Source organism: Camelina sativa, chromosome 10, assembly GCF_000633955.1.
Source record: "Camelina sativa cultivar DH55 chromosome 10, Cs, whole genome shotgun sequence".
In the NCBI taxonomy this organism is placed as follows: domain Eukaryota; kingdom Viridiplantae; phylum Streptophyta; class Magnoliopsida; order Brassicales; family Brassicaceae; genus Camelina; species Camelina sativa.
In genome coordinates, this window is record NC_025694.1 from 19,930,884 (window position 1) to 19,946,595 (window position 15,712).

Genomic DNA, 15,712 nt, shown 5'->3' on the forward strand with positions numbered 1-15,712 from the left:
GGTCTCAGATTCTAATTGTTCAAAAACATAAATGTCTACATATACTCTTTTACGTAATCATAAATAACTACGAAAAAAGGTTATATTGAAAAACCTGGCGGACGACGGCGGAGGTGACTTCTGAGAAGCTGAGGTCAGGATAAGGCATGTCGCAACAGTAAATCTCCCATAGACATATCCCGAAGCTATACACATCGCACTTTCTGTTGTAGGGACTCCCATTTAACACCTCGGGAGCCATGTAGCCCAAGGTTCCGGTCTCACCGGTCATGTCGTTAGGGTTGGAGGCCTCGAGGCGAGCCACACCGAAATCTGCAATCTTTAAGATGCGTGACTTGTCCAAAAGCATGTTCTCCGTTTTCACGTCTCTATGCACAATCTTCTGAGAGTGCAAGTAACTCAACCTAATTACAACATTAACATATAGATTGAGTTACTGATACACATAAACCGGGTTATACCGGAAGAAATTGATGAACCGATAATGTACCCGCGAGCAAGATCAAGGGAGAGTTGGATAACGACTTTGAAGGCGAGTTTGCGGCGGCGAGTTTTGATGAGGAATGACTTGAGTGCGCCGCCGGGGCAATACTCAACCACAACGCAGCATACGTTATTCGGCATTCCCATGTGTCCGTTTTCCGTCTGTATGCTCATCTCCGATGTCCCCATCGCCGCTCCTATGAACTTTTTTTGTTGTTTTTTTCCACCAGACAAAATTAATACACCAGAAACACATGACATCTTTTATTTAATGCTCAAAAAAGACGTAACATCTGTATTAAAAAACAGACATAAACGTACACCTACCTACACATATCCATACATACATGTGAGTATTTTTTGGATATCACAAGTTCACAACTCAATTATGTTTCGGTTAATCGGTTAAGCTTAAATTGATTTCGGTTCAAGAATTCACCGATATATAAGAGTGAATTTTAGTGTACCTTGGTAACATTGGGGTGGTCAAGCTTATGCCAAACAGCTACTTCTTGAGTGAAAGCAGCTCTAAGCGAAGCTATCTCTGCGTCTGACCTGTGACCCTCTTCTCCCCAGTCTAGTAGTTTCACTGTTTTATAACAATATTTTTCACACATGAATCATGAGTTACATAGGAAAAAGATTCAACTGAATACGTACATCCAAATATTTGAAGGAAAAAAAATTACTTATATGAAATATCTTTTTAAAATAATATTTTGACGTACGTAAGGTCAAATTTGTGTTGTTACTTGTTAATATTACACTAAGAACTGAATATATATATTAAAAAACAAAAACATGTTTTTGTTAGTTTCTTAATTAACTTTAATCACTAAATTACGGACTATAAATCAGCCGGCATTTCGCAGGTTAGCAAAACTTAAGTGAATTATAAATTCCTCATTACACTGCTAATGCATGCTTGTTTACTTGATCACCTATTAAGACACCTAGATTAAAAAATAGTTTTCAACAAATTTCAAGTTTTTTTTACTTCTTTTTCCGGAAAGTAAGTTTCTATTCTTCCCTAAATTATTTGACCAAAAGGGTACGTTCTACGTACGTATATATATCTAAAACACACTATTTGTACAAAAACAAAAAAACAAAAAAGTTATGACTGATGAGAGAGAGAGAGAGAAAGAGAGATTTGTACCGGCGACATCTTGACCATCGTAGATTCCACGGTGAACCGTACCAAAAGTACCTCGAGCAATCACACTTTTTACGATAAGCTTAGAAGGATCAATCTCCCACTCTCTTCTTGACCTCCCAACCTCCGTCGACCTAATTATGTCGTTGTTGTTGTTGTTGCTATATCCACCACCAAGAAGCGGTCTCTGAAACACAAGCTGTCGATGTCCGAAGCTGTTCTGGTTATGTCGGGTATTATTTACGTTGTCTTCGCCATCACTCAAACTCTTCCTCTTCTCCATCGTCCATGCTCTGCTTAAGTGTCTCTGCAGCTGCTCGTCCAGACTCTTTAAATCTATCTGATCTGCTCTCACGTATCCTACTCCCCCGCCACTCTCCGCCTTCTCCTTCATTTCCTCTGGATAAACCAAAACCGTTTCAATATATTCGAAATGGTTTTTCTTTTCCCTTTACTAAATTGGAGTTTTCATCACCATCTTTTTTTTTTTCTTTGCTTGAGATTACTTTTATTGTTTTATGTATTGTTTGAGAATTGTGATTGGAGTGTGTAAGAGTTGAACAAAAAAGCAGAAAATGGGGAAGTTGTGTTTGTGTTTATTGCAACAAACAACTAAAGAAGAGGCTAACTCTCGCTTCTATCTTCTATGTGATGAGATTTCTCTCCCGAATACTTCAAAATTAAACTTTCTATTAAGACAAACAAACGTTTACACGTGACCACATGGGGTGTCCCTTAAGGGGCTAGGGATCGGCGTGTGTCGGCTCCACTTCTCACAACTCTCTTTTGGATAATAATTTGTTCCAAACCCAATAAAATTTTGTGATCTACTTTTGTCAAATATTGAAAAATTATACAATATGGGGAAAAACAATAGTTCAAGGTTTAATAATATATATACTTAAAATACTATTTTGAAAAACATAACAATTTGATAAAAAAATTGTAGCATCAAATATAAGGTGTTTATTAAAACAATGAGTGGATATAATATAGTTCAAGAAATCATGGGATTCCTGGTCACTCTGCTACCTTTTCGTTTTGTGGGTTTAATATGTCATTTTCAACATTATTTCTTCTTCTTCATTCTAATTAATTAGTTTATTTGGCTTAATTTTATACTACTTCGTTATTTAAATATTAAATATGGACATATTCTTCAAATGTCAATTTCTATATATGCATATATGTGAGAACCTCAAACTAAATTATGTAGCTATCCTAGTTTATATAGGTATAGATGTTCATTCGATTATTGGTTATTTGGTCCCAAATTCAGTATATTGGTACCATTTTTATATATAAGCTAACTAACTACATATCTACAATCTCGGAATAGATTATATTATTTTTGTCTGTCGTGTTTGAACTTCTGGAGTATATATGCTAATCCAGGAGTACTATTAGTTAACAAGGTCAATAAGTAGGATATGATGGGAATGTAATTATTGGACCAAAAACCAAAGTGTACTGACATCATCTTCATGCCAATTATGAATGCCACAATAAGAAAAATTTAGTTAATAATATTTTCAGTCGGCATATAGTTTGAACAAACAAACAAAAAAGTTTGTTTATGTTCGAGAGTGTATGCTTAATAGAAAGTTGGTCTGTGCACCCCATATGTAACAACTGAATAAAAGTATATATAAAACTTTTCAATTCATTACACAAACTATAATAAATGTTTTTTGTTAATAAAATTATAAAAAATCTATATCAAAAGGGAATATGACAATTGATGTTAATTCTCTTTTTCGTCAGGGAAAAAAATTAAAAAAAAAAAAAAGAAGAAGATTAGACTGTCACAAGTAAAGTAGTGGCAGGATAAGAAAACGACCGAACAAAAACTTCAAAAAGCTTTGTTCGTATTTTAGTAAATCGTTGTATATATAAATATTGGCATATATTTTTTAAATATATATATATATATATATATATATATTGGCATAGTTGAGTTAAGCATGACAGTTGTTGTTTCGGATAAAAGGAGAAGTCGCTACAGATTTTCATCGACACGCACGTGAAATCTTTGACCGACTCAGTTCATGTGACCCAAAAGGCCAAAACCGAGAAAAATAGTATATGCACTGTGCAGTCAGCAGTGCGTGCGTACATTTGTAGTATACGGGTCATTAGTTATGTACCATGCATATACTATATTTTAAAACCTTTTTTCATCAAATAACCTTTTGCAAATCTAATTATTCTAACTTCAGAAACCCAATTATCGCTCTAAATAATGTAGGGACTTGTTCCACGACGAGTTCATATACAACTATCGAACTTAATTTATTCCGATTGTTGCTTTCGTCCGCTCGTCGCACGAACAAAGATGCTCAGCGTTTAAGAAAAAAAAAAAAAAACTCAGCGGGTTAAGTCCCAAGAAACTAACCAGAAAAGATATGAGCGTAATAACGACCGCTCCAGAATCTCTTGGTCTTGGACTACTTTTTTGTTCTTGTTATCTCAGCTTTTGATTGTTGGGTCTATTGTGGAATCACGCGAATGAACCATTATATCATGGGTAAGGAGTTTAGGCCTTATTGTAGCTGTGAATTTGTGGAAACTAAACTGCAAAGAAGCCCTTTATTTTATATGTATCATCGTATAGGAAAAGCACAGAGAACACTCCAAAAGATGTACCAACACAAGCCCTTACGGATACGTATGCTTAACGTTAACCACCAAAATATATGCTTATAATCTGTATCTTATATATTTAAAAAAAAAAAAGTATATATATATATAAGTATATGGTTTGGAGTATATGGTTTCCGATTTTGTGTAGGAAAAAACATGGAGTTATTACAAGTATTTAATGGTGACAGAGAATTATTACTCTTTTATCGTCTCAACTCTCAATGTTAATGAACAACTTTTCCTTGTCGAAATTTTAAATTGTGCAAAATATCTATGCTTAATTTATCTGTCTAAATAAATGGGAAGTTTTTTTTTTCTTTTTCTTAAAGAGATTACAAGTCTGTGGGAGGAGAAATTTACAAAGTATACGTTTGCATGCTTGAATATGTATATATGTGATGGAAGGCAGAAAGAAATTATGTATATCTATTGATTATTGTTATGTGGCCCAAAATTTCATAGATTAGTTTTTGTAAAAAATAATTTTAATTTTAAACAGTAATTTCTTTATAATCCCAAGATAGTCAAACCAGATATAAACATCTAATCTCATCGTAATCATGTCACAAAATTTTATGCCACTTACCTTTTCAGTTGAGATATGATAACTATTGGTCTGACACATGAAACTTCGATGCCAAATTAGGAATCGAAGGCGAATCTTTTTAATACTCACGTGATCTATTTGTGTCCCTCTAGACCATCTTATGCGGTTCCATATTATTTTGCCAAGAAGATCCGTTCCAGCTGCATTAAAAGAACTAAATGTTAAATACCCAGAAATAAAAATTTAGGATTTTTTTTACGAAAATATGAATTTGCGTTATATTTTGCCTAAAAAATGTTTATCTATAGGAAAAAAAGAGACGTCAAAAGAAATATCAAAACCAACTTTAAAAAAAAAAAAGTGAAGCATGTGAATATGTGATAAGACGTCCGTTCTTTCTCCCTCTCTGATCTCTTTATATATAATATTAGTTCAATTTTGAATTGTTGCTAGTAAAACTATTTAAAAAAGGCAGCTCAATTAAATTTGTAAACATATATATATATATATATATATATATATATATATATATATCAATGACAATGTTATTATAAGAGCTAGCTTTGGCGGCACTCCATAGATGTAGCCGAGTAGATCTACTCTTGTATATATATAAAGAGCTATTCTCGATAGTCTATCATATAATTTCTCTCCCCCCCCTCCCCCAACCTCTTTGTCTCTCTCACTCTCTTCACCGAAAGAAAGAAACGAGTAGAATGAGAAAAAAGATAAGTGGAGAAGAAGGAAACCAAGAGTATAAGAAAGGTTTGTGGACAGTTGAGGAGGACAAGATCCTCATGGATTATGTCAAAGCCCAGGGCAAAGGCCACTGGAACCGCATTGCCAAAAAGACTGGTCTCTCTCTCTCTCTCTCTCTCTCTCTCTCTCTCTCTCCATTTTTCTTGATGGTAAAATTGAAACTATGGGGTTTAACTAAGATGAAGTTTTGAGCTTTTGACTTCCCATTTCAAAAAGAGCTTAAATTAAGTTAAGAAGTCACATATATGATCACATAGATTCATATTGTTAATTAGCTTCCTTTGTGTTGGGGGAATAATTTGAAAAATCATAACTTATGGAGATGCCTTTAGACTTTTACAGGCTCTAGACGTTTTTTTAAAAAAGCATTTGAATAATGGAATAGGTTTGAAGAGATGTGGAAAGAGCTGTAGATTGAGATGGATGAACTATCTTAGTCCAAACGTGAAGAGAGGCCATTTCACTGACCAAGAAGAAGATCTTATCATTAGACTCCACAAGTTGCTTGGTAATAGGTAAATATATAAATTATAGGTTCTCTTATAAAAAATAATAAAAAAGACGTCGCACACTTTCGATTAGTTCTATATAACTCTACTAGCTACTTGATGTGTACAGGTGGTCTTTGATAGCTAAAAGAGTTCCAGGTCGAACGGACAATCAAGTGAAGAACTATTGGAATACACATCTAAGTAAAAAAATTGGAATAGAAAATCAAACAATCAAATCGATCAGCAATCAGATGAACAATTTGGGGAATATGACAGATGCATCCGAAGAAAGATTATTGAATGTGAAATTTGATAATAAAAGCATTCTCGGGGATGAGAGACTGCTTATGAGCGAAGGTCTTGGCCTTCTCCATCAAGCGAGTTCGTCGCTTTGGGGTCATCATGAGGATGCTTTTGAGCCTAACACACTCACCTACATGATGGATTTCATTGATGGACAATGTTATTAATGTTTTTTTTTTGTTTTATTGGCTGCATTTATCTACTTTTTCATAATTATTTTCTCTTTTCTACATTATGTAATTTTTGGTGGTGGTCATAATTAAGTAATGAAGAAAACAAAAATAGAGGACATGTACACTCGGAAGTTACTGAGACAAAGCAATAATAATAAACCAGAGTCATAAACGCAGTACGAATATAATAATAATATTTTCTGTAACTAATACTCTCTCCGTTTCAAAATATAAAATGTTTTAGCTAAAAGCACGCATAATAAAAAATGATTATTTTTAAAATTTTTAACCAATCAGAAACAAAACTCCATAAAATAAATAATAATAAAATATAAAACTAGTCTAAAAGTTACCTAAAAATTTGAAAACATCTTATATTATGAAAGAACCAAAAACCTGTAAAACATCCTATATTATAAAACAGAGGGAGTAATTAAAATGTGTGACAATGAATTACCATTCACACTGTCCCCTTAGTTTAATTTAATTAATTAATTTTTTTTTTTTTTTTTCACTCCATGATACGGTTCACGTATCAAAAAAAAAAAAAAGGTTTTTGAGGTCTTTTCCTAAATGTTTTTATATTAATGAAATACATAAAAATAAAAATAAAAGCAGTAGCCAGTACTACTAGGACATGGGAGGGCTTCAAAGACAGAGCTCAAAAAAGGTAAATCAGCAAACGATGGTAACTATAAGCGTTAGAACTAGGAAAACTATCAGAAGTCTTGTTCACCAAGAGACGTTTAATTTGAGGATGACCTTCTTTATTTACGAGTCAATCAATTTCTTCATATTTGTTACAGATAGTGTTTAGTACGTCCCAGTGATTGATTTATTTTCAAACTGCATGCAATAATAGGCTTCAAATTTGGGAAAGAAAGAAGAGAATTCTTGTCACCTAAAATTTCAATTCGATCTCTCTTACTTAAACAAAACCAAAAGACCATTTTGTTTTAATTATTAAATATAACGCGAATGGTTTTTTTTTTGTTTTAAATGATCTACATAGAAACAACAAGTTGGTATGACTGAATTGAAAATGTGAAAACAGGAAAAAGGCTTCAAAGAGTTCCTACAGCTTCCAATGTAGAATGGTAGCCACATCTTTAACCTACCAAACAACATAAGAAAATAAAATCAAACCATAAATTATACAACCGTTTTGATATACATAAAGAACACAATAATTTTCATAAACTTAAACCGCGAAAGATCTATATATCATCATCTCGGTTTCCTTTTTTTTTTTTTTATTGATATAAAGAAAGTTGGTAGAGAAGAGAAAAGAGATATATATCTCATCACAACCAAAGAGGCACGTTACAAATTACATATGGCGTAGTTATATAAATATATATATGTATGATGGATGGTCATGATGATGATGATGATGATGGATTGGTGGTTCATACAGAGCTAGTTTCGGAGATGCCAAATTCAAGTCCCCAAAGCTCAAAAGCACCCTTAACGAAGTCAAAGTAGCCTCCCTTCAAAGCAAGTGTTCCATTCACAAGTCCTTCTCTCACAAACGGATATGTCAACAGGTTTGCTAGTGAAACATTCACAGATTCCTGCATTCAATTAATAAATATTTATATTAAAATCTCATCTCTCAGCTCGTATGTATATATTGGCTTCTGGATTGACGATAGAATGAAAACATATACAGTATGTATGTACCCTTTCGCATTGGGCACATTGGTGTTCAAAGCTTGCATCTCCATGTTCTGCTAGAACCTTAGTCCTGGCTGGCAAACCGATTTTGACCCAGTCCTCAATGAAGTCCCTGCAGTTAATAACATGCATATAGATATAATCTCATTTAATAACTTTTTTCTTAAACAAATTGATGTCAAAATTTAGATAAATGGGTAGGAAGATATTATACGTGGAGTTGTTTCCATCGAAGGGGAAAGACATAAGCCCCTTGATTCCACCACATGCGCTGTGTCCTATTACCACAATGTTCTCCACCTACATTCACAAATAAAAGAAAAATCAATTACATTAACTTTATTAATATTATTCATAAAAATTAACAATGTTATATGTTCAAACTCAGTATATATATCATTTTTTCATTAAATTCAGGTTTTGTTGTTGTTAAGGTGTTAAATTGTATCATATGTATATATCTCTTCGTTATTTTAGTTATAGAGTAATATATCACAAATAACTACCACATTTCCCTAAGATGGGAGACCCGATTGGGCCCATCTTCAGCCTTTATGGCCCGGCCCATTAAAACTACATATGAAGAACTAACTATAAAAGAATCAGGAGTTCGTTCACCTTCAGGTGCAAGACCGCGTATTCAACGGCTGATCCAACTCCAGTGTGTCTGACCTGCAAAGTTAAACCCCCCATAAATAAAATTCAACGTTACGACTCCTCAGGCAAAAAGTCAAGTAGCATGGTCTAAGACAGAATTGAAGGATTCTGGCTTGAAGATAGTTTATGTAAAAACAAAAGTAAGTGTTGGATTAACCTGGTCAAAAGGAGGAACCATGTTGGCGACGTTACGAACCACGAAGGCCTCTCCTGGCTGAAAGTTGAGAACGTGTGATGGACACACACGTGAGTCCGAACAAGCAAACACCATGAACTGCACCACCATGAACATTTTAATTGTTTAATATGCTGTATATATACTTCTTTGTTATTAAATGAATCATTATTTCTAGTTACGTACCTTAGGACTTTGACCCTTGGAGAGTTCACCCCACAATTCAGGGTTGGCACTGCAAATTAAAACATTGAAAATATGAACTAGTTAAAATCTACAGTCATTAAATTGGTGATATAATTAAGAAAATAAAAGAAAACAGAAAATATATATATATATACTCGTATTTCTCCTTCTTGAAAGTGATGAAGCCCTGCTTAATGGTTTCGACGGGGTCAAAAGCCTTCTTGTCGGACGAAGTGCCTGTCTGAAGCTCAGCCGTGACCTGCTCCACCTTTGCCGCAGCAACCGTCTTTAGCTCTCCCTTCTCGCTGCCCATATATATATATATATGCCATTGTTAATCACAAATATATTGTTAACTGGTGTACTGAAACACCCCGTTATTAGTTTATTAAAATGTGTTTAGTCTTTTTCAATCTAGTAAATCTGATTATATGCTAATAGTATATGTGAATAGAGAGGTGTATTTACTTACATGAGAAGCTTCTTGAGAGCTTCAATAGCCTCGTCGTATGATTCGCTTCCCATCTCTTCGCTCTGCATGTTGGTTGACCAAATAAAATTAGAAGACAATCCAGTAGTATATGATATTTTCGTGGCAGTAATTAAGTAGAGAGCGGGTCTTGTCGTGTTTTAAATGTTGAAACTACAATCAACCAGACCAGTTCAACACTTTATTATACGATGAAAGTACAATATTTATCGTCTTTTATACGATTTTAATTTTTTTTGGGGTGGAAGATCGGTAATGTGGTTAGGAGCCAAATCGGTAGGTTGAATGAATAAATATAGATGGCGACTTCATCATCACTATGCTCCACACGCTCTTATATGGTTTATGCATAACACACACGTCTCAGTTTTCACAAATCGTTTTGGCGAAGATACTAGTAAATTATTTTCTTTTTATCACGTGGATCCTACGTACGTTCCAGCTCCCAAATTTAAAAATGTCGGATTTTGAGCAGAGAGGCAATAACGCTTTTTGATATTTCAAGGTCATTTTTGTTTTCTTGACATCATTAAATGTCGAAGCAAATAGTTTGAGGAATAAATGTGAATTGAAGTTGGATCGGAATCGTTAAGAGCATTTGGAAGCTGAAACACTAAGCTACTCTGATATTTGTTAATTTGGGTAATTGTTTCAGTGTCACGCACTCACGCTAACGACCAAAAGTACGTAAAACACGGATAATAATAGTAAGGATAATAAAAAAGGATGTGAAATACACGTGACATTTTTCCAGGATTTTTGGAAGTTTTTCGTAATAGCATCATTATCCCGATTGATTGTTACTCCAAAAAATATATTTTAATGATTTTCTTTTAATATTATTATATATTTAAATAATAAATCTAAAAATAGAAAATTAACTAATTAGATGTTGCCACTTGTGTTGAGTAATGCTTCTTCGTTCCTATAGAAAGTAACGTTACTCAGTTTTTTTTCTTTTTTTATTATTACTTTTAAGTTTTTAATTGAGAGAATCTCTAAAAGAACCCTTAGTAAGGATTTGAAATACCGAATAACAAAGAACCATTTAGCTTTTTGAATAATAACAAAAGAACCGTCCGTAAATTATCGGGGTTACTAACTAATGCGAAAAGAACTTACTATAAAGTAAAAAAATACGTCGAAAGGAAGGGTAAATTTAGTTTCCTGTATATGTAGATATAGATAACCCTATTATAACTAAGTAATCAACAATGTAACTATATATATATCTATCATGTATGTAAGAAATAACGTAGGTTAAGAAAAAAGAGATGAATGTTAAATGTGTATACCCAATATGGGGCGATGATAGGAGCAGGAGCGGCAAAAACGGGCTCGTTACGGATAAGGGTTGGAACGGAACGGGAAGAAGAGGAGGAGGAGGGGGAGGAAGAAGAGGAGGGGAGGCAAGCGACGGTGGAAGAAGTACGAAGAGAGAGTTTTTGGAGAGAAGATTGAGAAGGAGTGAGAGAAGTGAGGAAGAAGCCGGAGAGAGGAGCGGTCGACATTTTGCTGGTGAAGAGAAGCGGAGACTGGAGAGTACTGATAGTGAGATTTTATTTATAGTTATATATTAGACTCTTTTATGGAAGCTACTGCTTTAGGTGAATGTATTATAGCATTGATTTAAAGAGTTGATCGTTTAAAAGACTGGTGTCTCTCATGGACTTATGGTAAGGTTTTGTGAAAACGAGGATAACGAAAGCGATAGGTGCGGTGAATATGAATGTTTCATCTTTTCTTGTGGATGAGGAATATTAGCACAAGATTTGAAAAATCTACGTGCTCTTTGTTCTTTCAGCTTTTAGTTATATATTTATTTTTAGAAAATAAAAGGTCTCAAAAAGGTTTAGAGGATAAGGTCCCTTATCATCAAAACAAGGATCAGCCTCTTTCACTTACCCTCTGCGGCTTTCATCTTAAATAACTACCACCCACTTTAGATGTTAGGCCATTGTTTGTGGTGCATATGAAAGAGCCATACTTCTCTAAGCCCTGCGGAGATCAGACATTGCTAATATTTTACATCATCCAGAAGATGCAAACGATGTAGTTAGGGAAAATGTGTAAGGATTCACATCGATCATGGACTGTTGTTCTATCTTATCAAGCAACAGATTCAGTGAAACTCTTAAAGAACAAAAACGAAAAAAAAAAGAGAGAGAGAGAAAAGAAATCCACAAGTTCGTCTCTCTCTGGCCACGCTTCTCTCGGAACTTCCATGACCATAAATCATATAAGCAAAATTAAGGAAAAGAGTTTTCGTTTCCTTTAACATGTTAGTAGAGATAGAAGTTGAAGAAGAAAGATAGATGAGCAAGCATTAGGTTTGGTTTTTGGGACTTATATGTAAAGTGGTGAATGGCGAAACTATGTCGACATTTTTTCATGCAAACACACACAACATAATGTCAACACTCTCTTGTCACAGAGTGTGTCGAATGTGGCTTTTATTTATTCATCCGGAGTAAAAAATGAACATAGGCAATGTTTTTCACAACGACATTAGTAAGTAACTTGAGGAATGGATAGAGACAGAGGAGTAGATGTAATATTTTAACTTATGCCAATTTAAGAACTTCTACTTTGGGCATAGTCTTATTGGACAAACTGAGAACGCGATACATCGAGCTGCTTTTGCCAGCCTAAATCTTTCGCTCTCTGTCAAAACTCTCTCGATCACCTTTATGATATTTGCATCCTGCAAAACATTGTAAAAATTGCTTCAGATGTATGTCTTGAACCAATCAGGCAAGATATAACTTGGAACACATATCCAAGTTTTTCCTATTGTATGAAGAAGAGACTACTGCACTGTAGGGGTAACCTTTCTTGGTTGCTGAATAGTAGGCCTAACGTTAGCAACATCACCAACTATAATTATATTGTTCGTGTTTCCTCGGTCATCCCTTTCCGTTGGTGAAGTTGTTGAATGCCTCCAGTCACCATTGATTATGTACTTGTAGTAGTATCTGCCACATTGTCAAATTGTCAACGATCACCAAGTTATATGACACAAGTGCATTTTCATAAGTTTTCAAACTATAATACCTTTGCGATCCCTCAAAAAGTCACAATTAACATGCAGGGAAAATTACTGTTGAACCTTGAGCATAAGCATTAATGGGAAAGGTAAAAGAAGAATGACTTACTTTCCTTGTGAAAGTCTAACTTCAGTTTCAAAACGTGGACCGCCCTTGTGCGTTGCTTTTATGGGTTCTTTCCAATTTCCTGTGAAATCTCCAACTAGCAATACATCCTCCCCCTGTAATAGAGCCATCCAAGGTGTAACTTAAAACGCAGAGGCCAGTCCCATTGGTTTCTCAACCCTACAGATCACGAGTTCCTAAAGAATTGCAGCAAACTAGTAAAAGCATGTAAAGTAATAGTCACCTCGTGTCCATTCCACACAAAGGTTACAGAATGTGTTGGATTCCCATCATGTTTGCCATCTTCCACCATTGCAATAAGATCCCATGTTGCCCAAGCAATTGCAGGTCTGTGAAAAATTACATATAAGTCGACATATATATTCATCAAAACAGAAAAAGTCGTCCATCGTCTGCAGGTCAATGGTCAAGACAGAGATGAGATGGATAAAAACCTGTCAGGTTTGCAAGCGTGCAATCCAGTAACGAAACTATAAGCAGCATGAAGAGAGGTATCAGTCATCCAGTGCAGATAAGCAATCACACAAGCCGATGATCGGTCAAAACCAGTGGTACAAGTTACAAAGACACGATGGTTCTTTTTAAGTAACCGTAGTAGAATCCCGACACAAAGTGGGAGTTTCTTCCTAAGATCAAATGAATCTGCATCCCTGGCACGAAAATATCAAAACTCTATTACTCTTGTTCACAACTGATTAGAGCGCTAGGAAAAGAAAGCACATGATGTGCCTCATGGCGATATGACTTTGCATACTTTATAGGATAGTTGATCATTAAGACTTCAGATTTCTGGCATGCATCATTGATTTTTTGTGAATCGATTCCCCAGTTTTGTGCTTCAGTTCCACCTTGGAAATTCAATATGGCAGTAATTCCCTGTAGTATAAAAAGCTTGATCAGTTAAAACTATACTTGCAATTCTAGAAAACAATGATCTCAATAATAAGGTCATATAAAAGACTCACTGCTTCCGACAAATTTTCCACATCCTCTTCTGTTTGTATACATGAGCCGACATATATTTGCTCTGTAATCTGAAAAAGGCCAACAAGAGAAGAATGGTGTTGAGAGATTGAACGGAAAGAGGGAATATGAAACAAGACTAATCCGGGGAAAAAAAAAGAATTTTCAGACCTTGCTGTAGCGCATTCCAAGAGCATGGTTATAAGACAGCTCTCCTTTTGATCGGTCAAGGGCTTTGATGTATTCATCTAAAAGGAAATTACCATAACCCCATTCGCCATCTCCAGAAACTTCTTCTGAAAAGACACAGATGAGCGGACTGATAGGTGGAGAAAGAGTGTTCTTCTGTGTCCCTGACTGAAAGGAATTGCTCTGTCTGGTCAGAAGTTTCCATCCCTGAGAAGTAAAAAATTTCGAGGAAAAAGCAGCATAGCCAGAGTTTCCATTGCCTTGAGAGGCTCTCAGATCGGAGGATAAAAGGTTTTTGTTCCAAGTAGCAAAGGAGACACGTCCTCTGTTATAGAGCAAATCAAGGTCGCTCAAATGGAGCAGATACTGGACTGGAAATGGAGAGAATGGTCTTTCAAGAACAAGGCTAAACGATCCTGTTCTCTCTGCCAGCATCTTCCTGAATAAATAAAAAACTGGAAGAAATAAAAAAGAAAAATTCAAAAACAATAACACAATGGAGTCAGCATTCAACTCACAGCACTTCGCATTGATATATTAATATTGAAAAATCCAGCTACGGACTGTTAGATGTTAAAACCATACAAACAAAAAAAAAAAAAAGAAAGAAAGATGCAAACATGAGTGTTTCCAGATTAAAACAAGACAAGTTAGCAAATTACTAGTAATCCTACCATCCAATACATGGTAAATATCTCTAGCCAATAGTCATGAAACAGAGTGTTAGCAACACCCAGTTATAAAGACAAACGTAATGGTATGGTTGATTTACAGGAGCAATCAGATGGCAGAAGTTTGCGAGGAAATTGCAAGGTATCAATCAGGTAACTCAGATCAAACGCGGGTAAGGACTAAGCCGTGACTAACTAGTCATAAAGCAACAAGAGCAATAGAAAGGCATAGTTAAAAGAAGCCTGGACAGTATCAATCAAGTAACGTCAGAGCATAGTCGGTTAAAGGACTAAACAAAATCCATGTTAACTAGCCATCAGACTCGTGTAGCAGATAGAAACGAAACAGGGCATAGAAAATGTCATACTTGGTATCACCAAAATCGTTGATTTCGACAAGAATGCCACCAGAAGAATCACTGGCCTTCTTTAGTGTATCTCCAACCATTATGATTCTTGCCTTCTCCGCATTGCTCTACGAAAAACAATTTATAACAATGGGACGGGATGAGGCTAAGAAACTTTCACCAAGAGAAGCTAATAGAGAGAGAGAGAGAGAGAGAGAGAGAGATGGAGAAATAGTAGAAATAATACCCCTTTTTTGATGGCGTGGACGAAGATGTTGCCATCCGCTGAAAGAGCGAATCGAATCCCTAAGGGCTTCTCAAGGGTGACCATATACTCATTCAAGTTCATCTTGAACGGAGATGAAGACGAAGACGACGACCCCGCTACGACTCTGAGAAAGAGTCTTCGTCTGTTGGATCCGACCTTTTCCCTAGAGCCAAAGTAGGCGATTCCTCCTCTTCCGCTGCGGAACGGCGATCCGGTCAGAATAGACGGAGGAGAAGATCGTTCGAGAGCTCCGAAACCGGAGATTTGTTGAAGAAACGCCATAATTTATACCAACCGGAGATCCCAATCTCGAGCTCGAGATAATGAATTGAGTAAAAAGAAAAAAAAAAAAAAAAAAAAA

At 35.3% G+C, this 15,712-nt stretch overlaps 4 protein-coding genes across 6 annotated transcripts; 1 reads left to right on the forward strand and 3 right to left on the reverse strand.

The window, feature by feature from the left end:
- Positions 34-2,033, reverse strand: LOC104720534 (serine/threonine-protein kinase STY8-like). The gene is made up of 4 exons (XM_019231220.1): positions 1,643-2,033; positions 951-1,072; positions 491-687; positions 34-404 (listed from the first exon to the last, which is right to left on the reverse strand). Exons 1-4 carry the CDS (start codon positions 2,031-2,033, stop codon positions 68-70), a joined length of 1,047 nt encoding a protein of 348 aa, XP_019086765.1. The 3' UTR covers positions 34-67.
- LOC104719398 (transcription factor WER-like) lies at positions 5,386-6,699 on the forward strand. 2 transcript variants are annotated; one of them, XM_010437321.2, is made up of 3 exons: positions 5,386-5,684; positions 5,974-6,103; positions 6,207-6,693. In XM_010437321.2, the coding sequence occupies exons 1-3, from the start codon at positions 5,546-5,548 to the stop codon at positions 6,547-6,549; spliced, it is 612 nt and encodes a 203-aa protein (XP_010435623.1). In that variant the 5' UTR covers positions 5,386-5,545; the 3' UTR covers positions 6,550-6,693. The 2 variants fall into 2 exon arrangements, with proteins under 2 accessions (XP_010435623.1, XP_019086766.1); XM_019231221.1 differs by having other exon boundaries at positions 5,634-5,684; positions 5,982-6,103; positions 6,207-6,699.
- On the reverse strand, positions 7,526-11,356 carry LOC104719399 (beta carbonic anhydrase 1, chloroplastic). Its single transcript, XM_010437322.2, has 10 exons — positions 11,036-11,356; positions 9,723-9,784; positions 9,406-9,555; positions 9,251-9,299; positions 9,047-9,163; positions 8,851-8,904; positions 8,447-8,532; positions 8,239-8,344; positions 7,971-8,129; positions 7,526-7,669 (listed from the first exon to the last, which is right to left on the reverse strand). Exons 1-10 carry the CDS (start codon positions 11,249-11,251, stop codon positions 7,631-7,633), a joined length of 1,038 nt encoding a protein of 345 aa, XP_010435624.1. The 5' UTR covers positions 11,252-11,356; the 3' UTR covers positions 7,526-7,630.
- LOC104719400 (phosphoglucan phosphatase LSF1, chloroplastic) lies at positions 12,153-15,705 on the reverse strand. Of its 2 annotated transcripts, XM_010437323.2 has the most exons (10): positions 15,331-15,705; positions 15,105-15,211; positions 14,048-14,504; positions 13,879-13,947; positions 13,668-13,789; positions 13,348-13,563; positions 13,137-13,242; positions 12,896-13,008; positions 12,571-12,715; positions 12,177-12,444 (listed from the first exon to the last, which is right to left on the reverse strand). In XM_010437323.2, the coding sequence occupies exons 1-10, from the start codon at positions 15,631-15,633 to the stop codon at positions 12,325-12,327; spliced, it is 1,758 nt and encodes a 585-aa protein (XP_010435625.1). In that variant the 5' UTR covers positions 15,634-15,705; the 3' UTR covers positions 12,177-12,324. The 2 variants fall into 2 exon arrangements, with proteins under 2 accessions (XP_019086117.1, XP_010435625.1); XM_019230572.1 differs by lacking the exon at positions 15,331-15,705 and having other exon boundaries at positions 12,153-12,444; positions 14,048-14,520; positions 15,105-15,188.

Excerpts from the sequence above, each read along its gene's own strand:
- LOC104719400 (XM_010437323.2), bottom strand. The coding sequence starts at position 15,633 with ATGGCGTTTCTTCAACAAATCTCCGGTTTCGGAGCTCTCGAACGATCT. Across the intron at positions 13,948-14,047 it reads TTGGAATGCGCTACAGCAAG|ATTACAGAGCAAATATATGT; the intron begins GTCTGAAAATTC and ends GGCCTTTTTCAG. Across the intron at positions 13,564-13,667 it reads ATGATCAACTATCCTATAAA|GGATGCAGATTCATTTGATC; the intron begins GTATGCAAAGTC and ends TTTTCGTGCCAG.
- LOC104719399 (XM_010437322.2), bottom strand. The coding sequence starts at position 11,251 with ATGTCGACCGCTCCTCTCTCCGGCTTCTTCCTCACTTCTCTCACTCCT. Across the intron at positions 9,300-9,405 it reads TTCAAGAAGGAGAAATACGA|TGCCAACCCTGAATTGTGGG; the intron begins GTATATATATAT and ends TTTAATTTGCAG. Across the intron at positions 9,164-9,250 it reads CCAAGGGTCAAAGTCCTAAG|TTCATGGTGTTTGCTTGTTC; the intron begins GTACGTAACTAG and ends ATGGTGGTGCAG.
- LOC104720534 (XM_019231220.1), bottom strand. The coding sequence starts at position 2,033 with ATGAAGGAGAAGGCGGAGAGTGGCGGGGGAGTAGGATACGTGAGAGCA. Across the intron at positions 1,073-1,642 it reads CGATGGTCAAGATGTCGCCG|TGAAACTACTAGACTGGGGA; the intron begins GTACAAATCTCT and ends GTTATAAAACAG. Across the intron at positions 405-490 it reads TCCCTTGATCTTGCTCGCGG|GTTGAGTTACTTGCACTCTC; the intron begins GTACATTATCGG and ends TGTTGTAATTAG.
- LOC104719398 (XM_010437321.2), top strand. The coding sequence starts at position 5,546 with ATGAGAAAAAAGATAAGTGGAGAAGAAGGAAACCAAGAGTATAAGAAA. Across the intron at positions 5,685-5,973 it reads CCGCATTGCCAAAAAGACTG|GTTTGAAGAGATGTGGAAAG; the intron begins GTCTCTCTCTCT and ends ATAATGGAATAG. Across the intron at positions 6,104-6,206 it reads CACAAGTTGCTTGGTAATAG|GTGGTCTTTGATAGCTAAAA; the intron begins GTAAATATATAA and ends TGATGTGTACAG.